The 21,658-nt window shown below is 41.3% G+C and overlaps 1 protein-coding gene across 2 annotated transcripts in view; it reads right to left on the bottom strand.

The window, feature by feature from the left end:
- NFKB1 (nuclear factor kappa B subunit 1) overlaps positions 1 to 21,091 on the bottom strand; it is a 74,725-nt gene extending 53,634 nt beyond the window's left edge. The window contains exon 1 of one of the 2 annotated variants that reach the window (XM_069978380.1): positions 21,059 to 21,091. In XM_069978380.1, coding sequence (XP_069834481.1) covers positions 21,059 to 21,061 — 3 coding nt within the window. In that variant the 5' untranslated portion in view covers positions 21,062 to 21,091. The remainder of the gene's footprint in view (positions 1 to 21,058) is intronic. The other variant, XM_069978379.1, reaches the window with a different exon arrangement.
- Between the last annotated feature and the right edge of the window lie 567 nt (positions 21,092 to 21,658).

Here is a 21,658-nt window from a genome sequence, read left to right as displayed (position 1 = left end):
AATCTGCTGCACAACTTCTAAGTCTTAAACCATCCTAAAAATTAAAAGGACCTTTATCAAATAATGCTGACATAGAATAGACATATTAAAAATGTGAATTTGTGTTGCGATCTATGTTACAAGCAGAGACTTCCAAGCCTAGAAAAATGCAAATCAGTGATCGGATCAGTGAGAAGGGACCTGTTAATTATTTTGTGCCCTTATATCAAGACACACATATATATGAGATATTCAATGCTATAGGTTTGTATGCTTGCGCAGTAGAAGCCAGTATGTATGTCACCAAAGGAAATTAAAGCCACAATCTGCATACGTTTTTTTTAATGTCCACAAGAATAAGGTCAAGTACGTTTTTGCGTACGTTAAAAAATGGATGTGTTTTGATCCGTTTTTGTATAATCAAAATGGATGCACACAATTGCATCCGTTATTCCATCCATTTTTTTTTTTTTTTTTTGCAAAACCGGATGCAAAATGGATTGCAAAAATGTAGTGTGAACCTAGTCTTACTTGCTTTGTGGAGATGAAGGAAATACAACCAGTTTCTGAACAAGACTAAAGAAGGTGTTTAGAAGCATTGAATGCCTTTAGATTTCAGGAACTAAAAACAAAGCATATCTTCCTGAAAAGAATGGGTGCCGTGACATTCTATTTTTTGAGGTTTCATTATAAATTCTTGTAAAATGTTTTGAGTTCACAATGACAATGGCAGACTGCATTGCTCACTTGTAGATGGAAACCACAGTGGATACTTCATGAAGGACAAACCAAGAGGAAACATCACTGGTTTAACTGGTTTAAGTCAACATGACTAAAGATGGAAACTCCCATGGGAATCTCTGGTTTCAGGGGGCACTCCGGAGGATAGTTTTATAATTAACTACTACCAGAACATTATACAGATGTAAATTACCTCTTTTTAAATCCTTCAAGACCAATGGTCTTTGATGCACGGATGTCCAGGTCACATTGAAGCAGCTTTCCTCCTCACCTTTATTTTTTGTGCTGTGGTCTATAGTTTATATTGGTATTATATTGGTGTAAAAGAAAAATTTTGATCACTTTTTATTAATTTTTCTGATATATAACTTTTAACCTCTTAACGAGTATACTCATCATGCGCCGTTAATGATAAACAGAGAGGGCTCCCAGCGTGAGCCGGCCAGAGCTTAGCGTCTAAATGATGCTGATCCCGGCTTGGCAATCAGTGCATCTGGTCTGCTGCAGAACAGAATAATAAAGCACTGATCTGATGGATCAGTGCTCTACTATATACACAGCATTAATCTCAATGGGAGATCAGTGCTGGGTATATAGAAGTCCCCCAGAGGGCTTCTAATAAATATGTGTGAAAAAAAATATTAATAAAAAACTTTCCTAATGAAAGTTTAAATCACCCCCTTTCCCATTTTATAAATAAAATTAAATTAATAAAAAAATTTAACATATTTGGTATCGTCGCGTGCGTTATTGCCCGAACTATTAAATGATCACATTCCTGATCTTGCACGGTAAACGGCGTAAGCGCAAAACCCCACCAAAGTGCAAAATTGTGCATTTTTGTTTACATCAAATCCAGAAAAAATATAATAAAAAGTGATCAAAAAGTCACATATAAGCCAGTAAGGTACTGAAAGAAAGAACAGATCATAGCGCAAAAAATGACACATCACACAGCCCCATAGACCAAACAATAAAAGCGCTATAAGCCTGGGAATAGAGCAATTTTAAAAACATTGTAATTTTTTAAAAGCCATCTAATAAAATAAAAGTTATACAAGTTACTAGAGATGAGTGAACCTGGAGCATGCTCGAGTCCATCCAAACCCGAACTTTCGGCATTTGATTAGCGGTGGCTGCCGAAGTTGGTTATAGTCCTAAGGCTATGTGGAAAACATGGATATAGTCATTGGCTGTATCCATGTTTTCCAGACAACCTTAAAGCTTTATCCAAGTTCAGCAGCCACCGCTAATTGAACGCCGATCAATCGGGTTCGGATGGACTCGAACCCGAACCCGGTTCGCTTATCTCTACAGGTTACATATCGTTGTAAAGCAACGTAGCTAACATGTCAGTTTTACCATAGGGTATTCGGCATAAACACAAACCCCCTCAAAATAAAATGAATTGCACTTTTTTTTTTTCACTTTCACGGCACATATAATTTTTTTCTGGTTTCGCAGCATATTTTATGGAAAAATGAAGTCTGTAATTGCAAAGTATAATTGGTGTCACAAAAAAATTAAGGCTCATGTGGGTCTGTTTGGGAAAATATGCAAGCGCTATAGCCTTTTAAAAATGAGGAGAAAAAAACCTTAAAGGGTTAAAAAATCATTAATCCTGACGTTTACGCTTTATGGGTAGCTTCACACGTACCGCATCGCAGTGGATTTTCTGCTGCGGATCCGCAGCAGATGTTACAGTGCGGATTTGATGCTGTGTTCATTCATTTAGTCAAATCTACTGCGGATCTGCAGCAGAAAATCCACTGCGATACGATATGTGTGAAGCTACCCTTACACTGTTTTCGTTTACGCTGTTCACCGTGCAGGAACAATATTGTTATATTCTACTAGATCGCAAAATTCCACACACTATGATACCAAATATGTTTTTGAGGTTTTTTGTTACATATTTTTATTTTTGTAATGCAAAAAGGGGTGATTTTAATTTTTGGGGGAAGTTTTTTTTAAACTTTTTTTTTTTTACACTTTATAATTCCCCATAAGCAATTTGATATGCACTCATTAGGTTGCACATACTGAACAATGCTATGCCAGTAGCAGGGGGCAGCATGCTGGTTACGAGCGGTATGGTGGCCAAATTTAACGGGCAGTGTACTGGATTATAATTAAGGCGAAATCTGTAAGAAAATCTGTGTAACTCAGGGGAGATGTGTATGGGTCAGTTTCCCTTTGCTATCAGCAGCACATCTCAAAATTACACAGAGAGATGCGGGGCCAACAGCCCGGAGTAAAGGGGTACTCCGGGAAAAATTTGTTTTCTTTCAAATCAACTGCTTTCAGTTGCAATTTACTTCTATTTAAAATCTTCCACTACTTATTAGCTGCTGTATGTCCTGCAGGAAGTGGTGTTTTCTTTCCAGTCAGGCACAGTATTTACGCGCCAGACACCAGGAAGCGTCCGGGAAGCGGGGACCGGAGCGACGCAATACGGGACCCGCCGCTGGAACCGAGCCAGATCAAAAAATAGCCCCCACTCTGGAGTACCCCTTTAAGCGCTCTTACTGAAAGAAAAAACATGTTAACAGCTATAGAGATGAGAAACGTTTTGACTCCATGATGATATAATGCCAAGAAATGACATCCGAGACATGGTTATGAAATAAAAACTCTCATGTCTTTCAGATGAATATCAGTGCTTTCTAGTACGGAACATGTACATGTGGTTTCAGAGATGTAAAGGTCATGTGCTGTTAAGCAGCTTCCGCTATGCGGCATATATACATTTTACTTTCACGTCGATTGCCAATTATCTCATTGTATTCATAATTCACATATACATCATAAAATATATTCATCATAACCCAAAGTTCACGCATCATCTTTTTGTTGCCCGTTTCATGCCTGTTCACTCGGACGCCCGTCACTTTGGTGCCAAAACGCAACAGTTTTATGCAAATTAGGCTGTAATTTGCATAAAACTGCTGTGTTTGGGCACCAAAATGACGGGCGTCCGAATAAACAGGCACAAAACAGCAAAAAAAAAAAAAAAAAAAAAGACGGTGCATTGACTTTGCCATAAAGTGTATGTACTTTGGGTTATGATTAATATATTTTATGATGTATCTGTGAAATATACATATAATAAACCGGACGTGTTTTGTCGCCAAAATGACAGCTGTCAAAAAAAACACAAAAAAAACAGCTGCAAAGCAGCTTAAAGGGGTTGTTTTCTTTCAAATCAACTGATATCAGAAAGTTATATAGATTTGTAGTTTACTTCTATTAAAAAAACTCAAGTCTTCCCATACTTATTACATGCTGTATGTCCTGCAGGAAATGTTTTATTTTCAGTCTGACACAGTACTCTCTGCTGACATCTCTGGCCGAGACAGGAACTCTGTCTCGGTTTTCTATGAGTCCCTATAGAAAACCTTCTCCTGCTCTGGACAGTTTCTGTCTCGGCCAAAGATGTCAGCAGAGAGCACTGTGTCAGACTGGAAATAAAACAACATTTCCTGCAGGACATACAGCAGCTAATAAGTATGGGGAGACTTGAGATTTTTTAATAGAAGTAAATTACAAATCTATATAGATTTTCGCAGGACAACCCCTTTAATCCTGAATATGCTAATTTTCCCAGTCTACATTCTGAAAGTTGTAACCATAATCAGTTGTTTAGTATTCTGGATTCCCACAATTATACTTCGTTTACCGGCTCTAGAAAAATCTGCATGCAATAAACAATGTGCTGTGGATTTTGCGTAGTTCAACCTATCGCTGTATCATCATGATCATGTTTAACGGCCGTCTACTTTTACGAGATGGCCGACTTTCCCCGACGTTTCCAAGTGGGAACATAGCCCATGTCTAGAATCTGCTGTAATAACACTGCACTGTAATTTAATGCAGACTTTCAGATTAGATTCTATGAGTACAACCGGAATTCTGTAAGAAGGGGGAAATGAATGAATGAATGAATGAATGTGTGAATGAACTTGTAATATGCAGAAGTAACTGATATTTCCTGTAATCCAACACTTATTATTAGGGTATGTTCACACTGAGGAATTCTCGAGGAATTGTAGAGGAAAGTTTTCTGCTTGAAATTCCTCGCCTCTTCAGCTCTGGCAGAATAGAAGCAGAATTTGAGTGGAATTTGAGCGGAATTCAAGCAGAATTCAAGCCCCATTGACTACCATAGGATTCCTCTAGCGGAATCTGCCCAAAGAATTGACATGTCAATTCTTCGGGCGGAAAGTGGATCCACGGCGGAAATTTCAGAGCAGAAATTCTGCTGTGTGAACAAATCAACGGAAACCCCATTAAAGCCAATGTACATTCACAATGTTCATTCTTTACGGGTGGATTTACGGGCGGATTCTGTGCGCATTTTGCCGCGGAATCCGCCTGAAAATCTGCGTGAATTCCTCAGTGTGAACCTACCCTTAGGGTATGTGCACACTGAGAAATTCTCAAGGAAAAGTCGAGGAATTGAAAAGGAATCCGCTCTTAATTTTCGCTTGAAATTCCTCCCGTAAAATATGAACAGAGCAATGTCCCATTGTGTTCAATGAGATTTCCGTTCTGTTGTCTACACTGCAAAATTTTTCGAGCAGAATTTGTTTGCCGCAGATCCACTTTCCGCCCAAAGGGCGGGTTCACACTGAGGATTTCTCGTGGATAAATTCCGCCGAATTCCGACGCTAGAACACGCTCACGGCCGCGTTCCTTTTCGCTGGCTCCATAGACACCATTCTATTGGCCGGCTTATTCAGCTATCCGCCGAAAGAATTGACGTGTCAATTCTTTCGGCAGAATGCAGAATCCGCCTGTGCATAGAATGGTGTCTATGGCACGGCGGAGAGGCACGCGGCCGTGAGTGTGTACAGGCAACAGGATCCGCCGGATTTTATCTGCGCGAATTCCGTAGTCTGAACCCGCTTAAAGAAGTGACAATTCTTTAGGCAGAATCTGCTAGAGGAATCCTATAGAAGTCAATGGGGGCTTGAATTCCGCTTGCATTCTGCTCAAATTCCACTTGAATTCTGCTCATATTCTGTTCAAATTTAGCTCCTATTCTGCCAGAGCTGAATAGGGGTGGGTTCACATTGAGGAATTCTCGCGGATAAACTCAGCCGAATTCCGCCGGCTGTACACGCGCACAGCCGCACGCCTTTCCGCCAGCTCCATAGACACCATTCTATGGGCCGGCTGATTCCGCCGAAAGAATTGACATGTCAGTTCTTTCGGCGGAATGCGGAATCAGCCGGCCCAAAAAAAGGTGCCTATGGAGCCGGCGGAAAGGCGTGCGTCCGTGAGCGCGTACAGCCGGCGGAATTCTGCTGAGTTTATCTACGAGAATTCCTCAATGTGAACCCACCCTAGGTTAGGAATTTCAAAACTATCCTCTACAATTCCTCGAGAATTCCTCAGTATACACATACCCTCACAGCTAGACAGAGGGAGGGCATAAACACACCAAAGGAAGGAAGCAGAATATACTGAAATTCAGGAATATCAAATGCCAAGAGGAGGAACCTGCCCTGTTTAGGTTTGTACTACATTCAATAGACAGGGGAAGTCACATTTTAAATCAAACATATAGCAGGAAGCGTGTGTCAATGTCTGAACTGAGTCTTATTCCCTGCTGGAGTCTTATAAGAACGCCTCTCTCACTATTACACTACAGAGCACAGAAGTGTATGGACGGTACGCGCAGTTATTCCAGACACTACGAAAGTGAATAAAAAGGAAAGTGTTTTCTCACAAGCAGTATACACAGTACATCACACATTCACATACAATCACACCAGGCTAAAACAACCTGACAGAAAACTCATTGGGAGAATTTACTAGCACTAAGGGCCCTATTGCACGAGACGATTATCGTGCGAAATATCGTAATATTGTTCAAATTTAAACGATAATCAAAAATCTTTTGTGTGTTGTTGATTGCATCTTTTGAGCTGAACCTAAAGCCCCTAGTACAACAAGCGATTGTCGGTTAAAAATTCGTTGCAACGATCGATCGGTAGCGATAACTAGCGTTTTTTTTAGCAAAAGATTTACACATTATTAGCCAGAACGATTGCTGCACTGAAAGATCATTTTTGCGGTCGTTACATGGCTGCTTAATCGTTTGTGGAAGAGAAAAATGGTTGATCATGCAGGGGTTTTTTTTCACGAACGACCAAAAGATTTCTTATTACGCGAACAAAACAGTGAATTATTATTAAAAGACCAACAATTTTTTTTCCGACACGCTGAAAGATCATGATATAACGATTTTGTGTTCACCATTTACTCGTTTACACCTATTTCACCAACCGATGCTTCGTTTACATGGAGCGATAATTCGCCCAATCGAACAATTAACGATTTCGAAGTAACTATTTGTTTTTTATAACGATCAGCGTTTAGACAGACCGATATATTGTTTGGAAAATTTGTTATTACGATCGTTATAAGATCGCTTAAGCCCATCTCACACATAGGGCGAATCTATGAAAGACTGGTTACACGAAGCGATCTGCGAATTTTTAGCGAACGACCAACGACGATTTGAGAACATGTTGAAAGATCAAAATGAACGATTTCTCGCTCGTCGCTTGATCATTCGCTGTTTTTACACGAGCCGATTATCGCTTAAATTTCGAACGATAATCGTTCCTTGTAAACGCAGCAAAGCGATCGATCGTTTTAGCGGGTTTTTGTACAATAATCGATCGGTGTAACAGGACCTAAAACCATTGTTAATCTTTTGCTAAATGTTCGCAATAATTCCACATTTGTTCGCTAGTCGTTGAGTGTAACTCCACATTGCTCGTTTATTTGCTGGGATCAGATAGAAATGATCGTAACGAACAACTATTGTTCTGTGTTCTGCTGCGTTTACACGGAACGATTATCGCTCGAATTTTCGTGATAACGATCACATGGCAAACGAAAACACGGCAAACGATCAATCGACGAGCGAGAAATCGTTCATTTTGATCTTTCAACATGTTCTCAAATCGTCGTTGGTCGTTTGCTAAAAATTCCCAGATCGCTTTGTGTAAACAGTCTTTCACTGATTTACCCTATGTGTGAGATTAAACGATCTTAAAACTATCGCAATAGCGAATTTTCCAAACAATTAACATTCCATCTAAACGCTAATCATTATAAAAAACACATTGTTACTTTGAAATCGTTAATCTTTCGATTGGGCGAATTATCGCTCCATGTAAACGCAACATTAATGAATGATTTCAGGTAGCTCTCCTTTGAGATCATTTATTGTTAACCTTTAATTGTTAAAACTGGCTTTATAGGAAATCTGGAATGTTCCCAATCTGAATTTGTTATAAAGAAATTTAGGTGGAGACAACCAGCTATCATAGAAGTACAAGATTATGACTGCAACAATATTATCTTTTTTGTTACACTAAGGCTACATTCACACGTTCCATAGTTTCATTCGTAATTGCACATCCGCAATTATGGACAAATTTAGGGCTCCTTGATTTTAATTGGGCTGTTCATGGATCTGTAATCCGCAAAAATCGCTGCCACAAAAATTACCAACAAGCTCTAGTACGAACTGTAATCACGGCACAGATTGTCCCATAGAAGCCAATGGGAATGTCCCTAATTTTTGCAGAACGTCCGTAACGTCTGCAAATCCATAAAGAATACGGATAAGTAATCAATCTAAACTATTCCCACTTATTTAACTATCACCTTCCACTTCTTTGCTGATCTGCAAAAAAATTTGGATCGTTTTTTTCATCTTTTTTTTCGCAAAAAAACTGATGCATTTGTGTGCATTGGTTTTGATTTGTTTTTCCATCTACTTCCATTATAAAAAAATAATAAAAAAAAATGATTAGAACAGATCTGTTTTTTTTAACGGACACAAAGTAGTCAACGTAATTTTTGTGTCCGTTAAAAAAAACTGATCCGTTTTAATCTGTTTTTTGTTTTTTTTATAATGGAAGTAGATGGAAAAACAAATCAAAACCGATGCACACAAATCCCCCCAAAAAATGGATGAAAAAAACGCTATGTGAACCCAGTCTAATCCGAATTTTCTGATATATTCTGATCCGTTTTTTTTTATTAATGGAAATCAATGGAAAAACAGATCAAAACGGATGCACACAAATGCATCAGTTTTTTCATCACTTTTTTACAAAAAAGATGGAAAAAAAAAAACGATTGCAAAAAACATAGGGGGAGATTTATCAAACAGAAAGTAGAATTGTCTTAGGCTGCATTCTCACGTTCCGTGTTCTTCACAGGAAGAATCCTTTCCTGTCCGGGCAGCATCTGTAATTAGATGCTGGGAGCGGGGGAACTGTACAGATATGCGCCATGCTGTAATGAATCAGCAATGCGGCGTATATCTGTACGGTTCCCCCGCTCTCAGCATCTAATTACAGATGCTGCCCCGGCGCGGGAGGACTCCGTTACAGGCATTCCACGTCCGTATTCCGTGAGGAACACGGAATGTTAGAATGCAGCCTTAGTTGCTCCTAGCAACCAATCAGAGTGCCCCTTTAACCTTTCAAAGAATCTGTGAGGATTGAAAGGTGGAATCTGATTGGTTGCTAGGGGGCAACTAAGACAATTCTACTTGACACCTGTTGGATAAATCTCCCCCATAGTGTGAACCCTGCCTTACTGGATCCATTAGTGTTTAGAAAGCATATCAAGCTTGCAGAATTGCATGAATGCCTGAAATATAAGGAAACCAAGTACACCATAACCCAAATGATGAAACAAATAGTAGTCCCAATAAATTAAAAGAAAGGGAAGAAACACCAATAACAGGAACTGGTAAAGGATGCAGAATAAAGACCCCTGTGTCTACTGAGAGAAGATAACATTTATCATTTTGATATGTGTTTTTTTTTTTTTCTCAGACAGACAGAAACCAATCACAGCTCATCTTTCAATTCCCAAATTGCTCTAGGAAAGTGTAGCTGTGATTGGTTGCTATGAGAAAATCACTCTAAGAGCTGTATTAGACGGCCTCCTGTAAGCGAGCGATTATCTGCTAGATCGGTGCTTTTACCAAGCTTATTACATGACTCGATAATCGATTAGCAAGTACTGCACGGATATCATTAGCGATGTCCATACAGCCTGTATACATACTGTATAGATTAACTCTCCAAGAACCCTTGTGTTCTTCTGCCCTCTGCTCCACCGCTGTAGCTTTAGAGCAGGTCTCTGAACCGACAGGCCGCTCAGCCAATCACTGCCCAAGACGTGATTGGTTCACAGACCCACTCCAAAGCTACAGTGGCGACTCTGAGAAGTGAGCAGAGGGCAGAAGAACAGCGGGGGCTAAGGAGTGGTAAAGGGTACAGCTTTTTTTTTTCACACAGTCATCAGCCATCGACCGCGCATCACTATTTAACGGCCGCCAATGATTTTAGGTCAGGACCAAAAGACACAATCAGCACATGATCGATGTCATCGTAGCCTTTAGACAGGTTGATAAATCCGGGCCTATATGTCTTTCTGTACTTTCACATTATTCTAATTGTATACAATATATGAGACCCGATCCATTAGGAAATTCTAACCTACTGTTATGTTTCCACAGGGCTGAGAACACTAGTATGTATATGTAACACAAGTATGTATATGTAATGTAAATATGTAAATAAGACAGTTGGGTGCACTGCTTGTAGTCCCTCCCATTATCAGTGCACTGATCCTCCGCTCCGCAGTGACATCACTGTAGAGCGCTGAATGAATATTCATGATGACAGGTGGGATGGATCTGCCCACCAAGACACCAAATTATGTACATATTAACCCATTCCGGTCAGCGACATGTACATACACGTTCCTACTGCACATACCCCTGACGGGGTAACTGATGTGAGTGGGAGGGTTGTAGTGAGAGCGATCCCGCTCACATCAGTGGCTGGGGCCGAAGGTAATGAGAGCAGCTGCGTCTCATGAATCCCTTAAAAGCCATGATCTACAGTGAATGCGGCGTTCAAGGTACTTAGTGACAGATCGGGTCCCGATTGCATGTGTCGGGGGTAAGCTTCTTACCTCCATCCTGTCGGTTCGGCAATCCATGTATAGAGTCTGCTCTCAGGCAGGCTCTATACATAGATTGCAGATAACACTCTTTTACAGTAAATAAAAGTGTAAAAAAAAAAAGTGTAGTAAAAAAGTTTTATAAAAGTATTAAAAAAAACCTATAACCCCCCCCCCATAAAAGTTTAATATACCCCCTTGCCCATTATAAAAAATATAAACATATTACATATCGTAGCGTGTGGAATTGTCCGATCTATTAAAATATAACATTATTGTTCCCGCACGGTGAACGGCGTAAACGGGGGGAAAAAACGCACCAGGATTGCTGATTTTATGAAATATTATATATCACAAAACAATAAATAAAAAGCAATCAAAATTTTTCTGTTATACCAATATGATATTAATAAAACTAGAGATCATGGCGCAAAAAAATTACTCCCCAACCAGCCCTCTAGGTGGAAAAATAAAAACGCTATAGCTCTTAGAAGGTGGGGAGGAACATACCATTAATTTGACCCAGACTTTTGTACATCAAAGGGCTCGGTCTTGAAGGGGTTAATTAAAGTGAAGATCCTACAAAAACGACGCTGAAGATTAAAGTAAGAAGAGGACCTTCCTTCTCAGTGCCCCGTGCGCTATGGAAACATAGGAGCAGGTTAGAATCTTCTAATCTGCTGTTAGTAAACCCTTTATATTTTATATTCCACCCTCACTGTGTCCGTGTCACTATTTATTATAACACTTTATATTTTCCCTAGGGCACTTGGCTGTTCTTGCACTCAGCTTCCTTATACTTTGTCTCCAATGTTTGTTCTCCTCTTTTATCTCTTCTCTTCCCCCTCCACCACTAACAATATTCTCCATCCTGAGAATTCTGAGTACATGGTGTATCTTAACCCTTTAATGACTTTTATTTTCGTCATGGGGCTGCTAAAGAGGTATTCTTATCTGGGCATGTTATCCCCTATACAGGGAACAGGGATGCGATTGGCCCAAGGCTCCGTAGAGAACTATTAGAGTGCCGGACCAGATGGCCTCCAAGGCGCTCTAAGCTCTTTATTTACTGCAGGGCAATTGTGTTCCCATTTTCAGGTAGGGTTCCGGGGCAGTCACACCTTCAGCCGTCAGCTTGTTATCCCCTATTCTCTGCATAAGGAAATAACATGCCCAGAAAAGATTAAAATTTTTTAAAAGGTGTCAAATAAAATAAAAGTTATACAAGTTGCCTGTCATTGTAATCATACCAACTTGAGTGCAACCATAGGGCAATTGCCCCCCCCCCCCCCAAAACAAAAAAAGCATTTTATTCTCAACTTTACTGTGCATATCATTTTTTTTTGTTTTGCAGCATATTTTATGTAAAAATTAAGTCTGTCACTGCGAAGTACATCTGCGCTGTGGCCTTTTAAAGGAGACCTGTCACCCCCCGTGCCGGGGTGACAGGCTCCCGACCCCCTGTTAGAGCCCCCTATACTCACGTGATCCCGCTGGGTCCCGCTTCCTGAGCCGGTTGGGTCACGGAGATATCAGCGCCCGAAGCCCGGCACGCGCGCTGACAGCAGAGTAAGACACCCATAGAGAATGAATGGGGAGTCCGATGCTCCATCATTCTCTATGGGCATCGGGCTCTCCTGTCAGCGCGCACGCCGGGCTTCGGGCGCTCATATCTCCGTGACCCGTCACGGCTCAGGAAGCGGGACCCAGCGGGATCACGTGAGTATAGGGGGCTCTAACGGGGGGTCGGGAGCCTGTCACCCCGGCACGGGGGGTGACAGGTCCTCTTTAAGGAAAAAATTGAAAGCGTAAAAATGAAAATTGCCTCCATCCTTAATTAAGAGGTTAAAAGGACTTACCAATGTATTGCATTGGTCTGTATCAGCAATCGAATAATTGCTTATACAAGTCTCCTAGGAGGACTACAAAACTAAAATAAATGTTTTTAAAAAATATTAATAAAAAAAGGTTAATAATTAAATCATCCCATTCCCAATTTAATTAAAAAGGATAAGAAAACAAATATAAACATGTTTGGTAGTGCCGCATGCTGAAATGTCAGAAATATTTAAATATAATGTTATCTAAACCCTACTGCAAATGACAAAAACAGATTTGTGGAGGGTTTTTTCGTCCCATCACCTCCCACAGAAACAAACAGAATATAAGCAAAAATATTACTTATAAAACTGGTGCAACTAATGAGCGACACACACAAAATCAAATGTTATAGGGGCCAGAAAACTGCAATTTGATTATTATTTACATCAATTTTTATTTTTTTTAAAGAAAACTATACAAATTGGGTATTATTGTAATCATACCGACCTGAGAAATACAAATAGCTTATAAACTAAAGCCCCTATTACAGAGGGCGATCAGTGCCAACCTGTAGGGTCAGCACTCGCTTGCTCCTCGTTCCCTGCTCGCTGCCAGCACTATTACAGCGAGCAGGTAAGTGGGCTGCTCTGAGCTGCGGGGGGGGGGGGCTCCCTAGATGATCTTTAAATCGTCCGGGGAGCCAATAGGAGATAGTAGAGGTCTTCTGCCACCTCTCCTATTACTCGTGGATATCCTAGTCATTAGCCTTTCAATGCATTAAAAGTAGTTAAAAGACAACGATTAGCCGACATCGTGCATGTCGGCTGATGGTTGCCTTTTATTACACAAAGCGATTGTCTGCCGATAATCGCTTTGTGTAATAGGCCTTAAGCCTCCAACCCTCTTCCAAATTTGCTAACTTGCATCTTTTTTCTGTTTCATCTCACAAAGTACATTTGGTCCTTGAAAAAAAAACAAAAAACTCCTATATGGCTCTGTAATTGGATTTCAAGGGTCCTTAAAGGGTTAAAGGTGTTTTTTTCCCCCCCATTTTTTTTATGATTTTTCATCCAGACACAAATTTACAATATTTTTTTGTATTTACATTTGCTGTATTAAAAAAAAAGTCTTTATATCATCCGATATTAAAGGAATAAAGTTGGTACACTGCCACCTGCTGTTTCTCCTCCTCCCCATCCTCTTTATCATTAGGAATGCCACTGAAACATTTTTTCCATGCTGAACATTGCATAGGTCCTTAATAGAGATGAGCAAACCGGGTTCGGGTTCGAGTCCATCTGAACCCGAACGATCGGCATTTGATTAGCTGGGGCTGCTGAAGTCGGATAAAGCTCTAAGGTTGTCTGGAAAACATGGATACAGCTAATGACTATATCCATGTTTTCCACGTAGCCTTAGGGCTTTATCCAAGTTCAGCAGCCACCGCTAATCAAATGCCGAAAGTTCGGGTTCGGATGGACTCGAGCATGATCGAGGTTCGCTCATCTCTAGTCCTTAACGATCCAGCCCATGTGCCGGGCTGATACAGGTGGGGAATAGAAGGCAATCTGCCTGCAGCATTCCTAATGACGAGGAGGGTGGGGAGGAGGGACAGAGGGGTGGTGCAAAGTTAGGGCACAGATACTCACGTTTGGCACGGGGCTACAAGTTTAAAAGTTGTTTTTTTAGGACAATAACTGCATCACCTGCCGACCGGACCGCAGGACAGATCTTGGATTAAAAGCAGCTATCCGAAGGTACAAGTGGTTTGGGGGGGGGGGGGTCATATTGTGGGTACAGAGTCGCTTTAAGTAGTGAAATAAAATAAAATTTATATACATTTGATAGATAACATGTCAGTATTACCACATCGCAAACGGCATAAAAAGGAAAAAAAAAAACATTGACTTCAATAAAGCGCATTATTGAAAATTCGACTATATTTTAACTTTAAAATCACAGCCTTATTTAAGAGCCCTTTCACACTACGGAATCACTGCAGAGATTCCACTTGGAACCCCCGCCAGCGGACTCTGTGACAAATCCCGTCTGCTATCTTGCGTGCCTCTGCTCTCCGTGCCTTTTTCCTCAAAGAATTCCAAGCAGAATCTCAGCGCCGATTCCGTAGTGTGAACAGGCCACTGGTGAACACTGGTACTATAAGTAGGGTGTCATTATAGATAGAAAAGTTTCACCAACGCCATGGCCAAAAGCATGTCTAATACTGTCACTCATCTCATCTCATCTCAATCTGTTACGGCTCTGCTTCCTACTTCCAGTTCCTGTATGTTGATAAGAGAACCAGCACTGTTAATTTCCACTACTAGTAATCTTCTGTATAGTGCAAGGTTGACATAACAACCAATACCTAAAGTTAGGTAGGATTATTAAATGTTGGCATGCTATGGTCTTATGGTGCCTATGTGATGGCAATGTATACGTCCACAGCCTTAAAGGGGTACTCCCATGAAAAAAAAAAATCAAATCAACTGGTGTCAGAAATTTATACAAATTTGAAAATTGCTTCTAATAAAAAATCTCAATACTTCCAAGTTATCAGTTGCTATGTGCCCTACAGGAAATGGTGTACATTTTTTTTCTAGTCAGACATGGTGCTCTCTGCTGCCACTTCTGTCTCTGTCAGGAACTGTCTGGAACAGTAGCAAATCCCCATAGAAAACGTGTCCTGCTTTGGGCAGTTCCTGTCACAGACAGAAGTGGCAGCAGAGAGCTATTAACCCCTTCTCGTCAGCAATCTGTATATATATATATATATATATATATATATATATATATATATATATATATATACGTTCCTACTGCACATACCCCCTGCAGTAGGAATGTATATATACGTTCCTGACACTGACGGGGCTCCCTGATGTGAGCGGGATCACTGCAGTGAGAGCGGTCCCGCACACATCAGTGTCCGGGGCCGGAGGTGATGAGAGGCAGCTGCGATCCCGCAGCTGCGTCTCATTAACCCCTAAAACGCTGCGATCTATAGCGATCGCGGCGTTTAAGGTACTCAGTGACAGATCAAGCATCTTTCACTGAGGGATCGGGATCTGCTGCGGGGGTCCTGATCACATGTACCAACGGGCGGGGGTAAGCCTCTTACCTCCGTCCTGTCGGTTCAGTGATCTGTTTATAGAGTCTGCTCTCAGGCAGGCTCTATGCACAGATCGCCAATAACACTGATCTACGCTATGCTATGCTATAGCATAGATAAGTACATGCAATCTAATGATTGCATAATTTACAGTGAAAACAGAAAAAAAGTTTAGTAAAAAAAAGTTTTAAAAAGTATTCAAAAAGCCCTTATAAAGCCCCTCCCAATAAAAGTTTAATATAATTCCTTGCCCATTACAAAAATAAAAATATAAAAAATAAATAAATAAACATATTACATATCGTAGGGTGCGGAATTGTCCGATCTAATAAGATATTACATTATTGTTCCCGCACGGTGAACGACGTAAATGAAAAAAATAAATCCATACTAAGATTGCTGATTTTTTTTATATTATATATCAGAAAAAAAATAATAAAAAGTGATCAAAATTTTTCTGTTCCACCAATGTGTTATTAGTAAAAACTAGAGATCATGGTGCAAAAAAATGACACCCCCAACCAGCCCTGTAGGTGGAAAAATAAAAGCGCTATGGCTCTCAGAAGGCAGGGAGGAACATTGCATTAATTTGACTCGGACCTTTGTGCATCAAAGGGCTCTGTCTTAAAGGGGTTAAAACCATGTGAAAAACAGACAATAAAATATAAAATAACATAAAAATAAAACCCCATGTATAACATAAAAAAACAAATGTTTGAATAACTGAATGAGAAGTAACATTACAGCTTTCCTATCAGCAGCATATGCAAAATAAACATAAATGTCACGAAGAGAAAAATTGACCCCATCGTGAACTGGTTAAAAGCCCTCTGGAATGTCGTAACATTCCGTCATATTGTGTAAAGAAAAGGAAAACTGAAAGTACAAAAATGTTATTTGTATACTGTATCTTAACTTGCCCTAAGACACCAGACTGTCTGTCCAAGTCAAGGCAAATGTCAATGTCAAGAAGTAGAGAAGAAAACAATATACTTGTGTATCTTCGATCCAAGGAAAAACGTCAATTTAAAAATAAAGCTACAACCACTTAAAGGGACAATTCCTAAAGGGCCCTATTACACGGGACAATAATCATGCGGAAAATCGGTATATTGTACAAATTTAAACGATAACCGTCCTGTGTAATCGCAGGCAATAATCGATAAATCGGCCGTGTTGTTGATCGTTGATTTAGATCTGACCCTAAAATCCTTGTTAATCGTTCGGTGTAATTGAACATTTTTCCTTCTTTAGCTGGGATCAGATGGAGTTAACAATCGTAGTAACGATCACTGTAACGATCGTAACTAACGACTATGGTTCTGTGTAATATGGTAAACAATTTAAAGGTTAACAATAATAATCTCGTTTTTGATCATTTATCTATAGTTGTTAATCATTAAAAATCGCTTTGTCTAATAGGACCCTTATTGGAAGAAGAGTCCCATAAACAGATCACAAAGTGACCCCTACTAGGACCCCCCACAGTTTACTAGCCTGTGAGTAAGGTCTCATTCACATGATCACATTTTTTTGTGGCCTATATTGTGAGTTTGGAATTTTCTGTCCACAAAAAAACTTCTCTAGTGCACATCCGTATTGTCCATTTTTAGCAGATCCACAAAATGTGTAAAGTGCTGATTCATGAAGTTAGTTAAAGATGTATTAGCTTTCCGCACCCCTAAACAAGGTCATATGATCCCTTGGCAGCCATCTTCTTGCTATTACTGGTTCACTTTGCTGCCAGGAGGAGCTAAAACAGTGATGTCACAATCTGCAGATTCACAGAAAAACAGACGCCTCGGATCCGCAAAAAAAGGGATCCCATTGACTTCTATTGGTGAGTCCGTGCCACAATTGCAGCAGGACATGTCCTTTTCTTTTTTTTGTGGCACAAATATTGCGGACATGTGAATGAGGCCTAAATCCGACAAAAAGTGTCCAGTCATCCTGCAGCACCACCACAGTGGACAAGAATCATTGCACAGTGCCCATTTAAGTTAATTGGTTGTCTGTTTAAGATATACAGTAGGACAGGACAGGAAGGTACTCCAGAGAAGAAGACGGACTGTATAATTCTTTAACGGGAAACAAGTACCAAAGCGCTGAGCTATGGTAGCAGTGACACTTAAGGCTGTATTCCACGGGGCTGTATTCCTCGTTCCCCGCTCGCTGCCGCCGCCATCCCTTGCAGCAGCAGCGAGCGGGTAAGTGCACCGTTCATGTCGGCTGATAGTTGCCTTCTATTACATGGGACAATTATCGGCCACAATGGCGGATATTGGCCAAGTGATTATAGCTCTGTGTAACAAAGACAACTGATTAGTCGAAGAAAAGTGTATGGTTTATTCTGGTGCCATTTCTAACGCAAGTAAGTGATGCATACACGCCCAGCCATTTACATGATTTGAAGGGGTACTCTGAATGGGACCCCTTTTTCAGCCATGCCCGGGGAGGGGTAAAAACAATAAAATCCCCTTACCTCCCCGGCGCCAGCGCTGCTGCCTGCATTCAGCATGACGGTAGAGGGGGGGGGGATACCTCTACAGTCGCTAATTGGCTGAGCGGGATCAGAGTGGTGGAATGTGGTGGCGAATCTGGAGCCGCTGGATTTTATTGTTTTCAGCCCTCCCCAACCACTGCTGAAAAAGGGGTCCTGGCCGGAGTACCCCTTTAAATGAAAATGTGATTCATCAGACCAGAAATACATACCTGGCACCAAATCAGTAGAGTATATTGGAAATCAGTAAATCCAGTATTGGATGAAGCTGATGGATAAAGAAATGACTGTTTACTTGTTACTTAATATATTCCAGCTCTTTTACACACATGTCAGTAGTTTCGATGCTATGGCTCACCAGTATATGGCATGAACAGCAGCTTGAGTCTATTCTCAATCCTACCCGACTTCTCACAAACAAGGTAAGAGGAAGTACACAGTAGTTCCAGGGGAATTTCACATCAGTGACACATCTACTTCTAACAAAGTATCATTAAAGTATTTGTCTACAATGTTTACCTTGTCTTCTCATATATAAGTGGAACAAAGATTGTTAAAGGGGTTGGACATTTTATAGTTAAATAGTTCAGTCTACAGTATTAGTGAGTGTACTCACTGCACTGACTGACAGCAGCTCCCTATGTACCTCATAGAGCTAAAATCAGGCTTCCCTCCTCCAGGCTGTGCTGTCTTGCTCTGTGGTGAGTCTGTCCATAAGATGGCCGACATGGAGGAACATGTGACCATGCCCCTCCCCCAGTGTTCCTTACTGAGGCCTGTATATGCCTATGGGGGGCACTGGGGGCGGGGCATGGTCACATGGTCCTCCATGTCGGCCATCTTATGGACAGACTTACCACAGAGCAGGACAGCAAAGCCTAGAGGAGGGGAGTGTGATTTTAGCTCTATGAGGTACACAGGGAGCTGCTGTCAGTATATACAGTGAGTACACTTACTAATACTGTACACTGAACAATTTTACTTTAAAGTGGCCAACCCATTTAAATGATTTTGCTTAAAGTATGGTACTTACAGGATCAAAGCTCGGGAATAGAATAGCTTGCTTGGCTGTTTTTAGAAAACCAGCCACCTCTGCCCACTGCAACTAGGCCAGACAGGGACACAGGCCCAAATTGGACTGTGGGACACAATGCGTTACATAGACATATAGGGGGAGATTTATCAGACATGGTGTAAAGTGTAACTGGCTCAGTTGCCCCTAGCAACCAATCAGATTCCACCTTTCATTTTTCAAATAGTCTGTGAGAAATGAAAGGTGTATTCTGATTGGTTGCTAGGGGCAACTGCAGCAATTCTACTTTACACCATGTTTGATAAATCTCCCCCATGGTGTAAAGTGAAACTGGCTCAGTTGCCCCTAGCAACCAATCAGATTCCACCTTTCATTCCTCACAGACTCTTTGGAAAATTAAAGGTGGAATCTGATTGGTTACTAGGGGCAACTGAGCCAGTTTCACTATACACCATGTTTGTTAAATCTCCCCCATAGAATACACACAGCATCTGTAAGTGTGGCCCCTATGTGTTCTCAACCTGGAACTTGTCACACTGACGGGGCCAAGGGTCCTGCATGATGTGACAGGGGAAACTGAAAAGAAGGAAGTGTGAGTGGCGGCCTGTAACACAGAAACTGTGACAACAATCAGGCAGAAATCTGGAGGCTCCAACATTACGATACAGCTAAGGTTAATAGAAAACTACTAACAGTGAATGGCAGATATAATGCCATAACACCTGGCACATTATTTACAGTGTTCCCCAAAAGGTCAATTATCCTCTCAGCGACAGGTTTACAGATACTAATATGAACATTGCATAAAGGTGTAAAATATTAGCACAGTGTAAAAGGATATATCAGACTTTCCATGGAGGTAGTGATAGCAGTGATCTCATTGATTGCTAGAGACAACAACATTTTTTTTTTTTTGTCAGCTTCCATTTTATAAAAGGAGTTAGGGTGTTATTACACGGGCCGATGAAGGCCCGATAATAACAGTAAACTGTTACCGGTTACTGGGCCTATTACACGGCCCGATTATCGTTCAACAAGGGCTGCAAGGACATCGTTACCGATGTGATTGCAGCCCTTCATACATTACCTGTCCAGGCTGCAGGGCTCCTCTTGCGGTCTTCTTCCCGGGTCCCGTGCGCTCCAGCTTCAGAGCGGCCTGTCTGAGCTGACTGGCCGCTCAGCCAATCACAGGCCGGGACCGCCGTGGCCAGTGATTGGCTGAGCGGCCTGTCAGCTCAGACAGGCCGCTCTGAAGCTGGAGCGCGCGGGACCCGGGGAGAAGACCGCAAGAGGAGCCCTGCAGCCTGGATAGGTAATGTATATCGTCAGTCGCCGGTCGCTATTACACCTAGCGAAGCGCGGTCGGCGACAATTATAGGTTAAAACCCTATATCAACGATCAGCCGATGATCTTTGTCATCAGCTGATCGTTGTATTTATTACACAGACTGATTATCGTTCCGTGTAATAGTACCCTTACTCAAGATAGCCGGGTCTTCAAGGCAAAAGATCAGCAGGTTTGATGTATCTATGAGCCCCCAGTGCGCTGATCCCTCTACGTCTGGCTCGCCCCTACTAATGACTATCAGCAGAAAGGGCTGGGCAGGAGGTGGGGTTGGGGTGACTATTTGCATAGATACTTACCTTCATCCTCAGCCGCCCCCTATGCGCTATAGGGAGCTACCCTGTTTCCCCAAAAATAAGACAGTGTCTTATATTAACTTTTGCTCCAAAAGATGCACTATTTTCTTATTTTCAGGGGATGTCTTATTTTTCCATGAAGAAGAATTAAAGGGGTACTCCGGCGCTGATAAAAGAAAATAAAATCAATCAATCAAACAAACATAGTTTTTACATTTACCATCCCTCCGGAGTCTGTCTTCGTTTGAATTTCCCGCTATTTGCAGGTCCCTGAAGCTCCAGTTGGTGGCTTCATTTTTTTCTTTACTTCCTGGTTTGGGCTTTCCTATGATGCACTTTGTCTCCTGTGATGTCTAACTGACTCTATAAAACTGTTAGATGGCTTACAGCTTGTTCAACCAATCAGAGCTGAGCAACCTGTGTCATATGACGAAGGGAGGCAGGCTTAACAGGGCTTAGACCCGCAGAGCAGCCTGGGGTCAACAGTCATTAGGTAAGAATGAGTTTCCTTCACTTCCTGGTGGGGGGTTGTGGGGAGTAAAGATGGGGAGCGTGGAAAGATAGATGATTGAAGAATACTACAAAGTTATATAACTTTGTAATGTGTTTCAATTACTGGGAAAAAGCTTTTAGCTGGAGTACCCCTTTAACACTTATTGTTGAACAAAAAGAAATAAACATTTTTTATATACTGTATAGTAGTCATCACAAACCAGCATGACCAAACAGAACCAACCACCCTCAGCACCCCCTCTCCTTAGCGGCGTGGCGGCGAGGTCTTACTTTTGGGAGATGCCTTATTTTTAGGGCGATGCCTTAT

Source organism: Dendropsophus ebraccatus, chromosome 7 (assembly GCF_027789765.1).
Source record: "Dendropsophus ebraccatus isolate aDenEbr1 chromosome 7, aDenEbr1.pat, whole genome shotgun sequence".
Lineage (NCBI taxonomy): Eukaryota > Metazoa > Chordata > Amphibia > Anura > Hylidae > Dendropsophus > Dendropsophus ebraccatus.
This window is presented reverse-complemented; position numbering and strand designations above follow the sequence as displayed.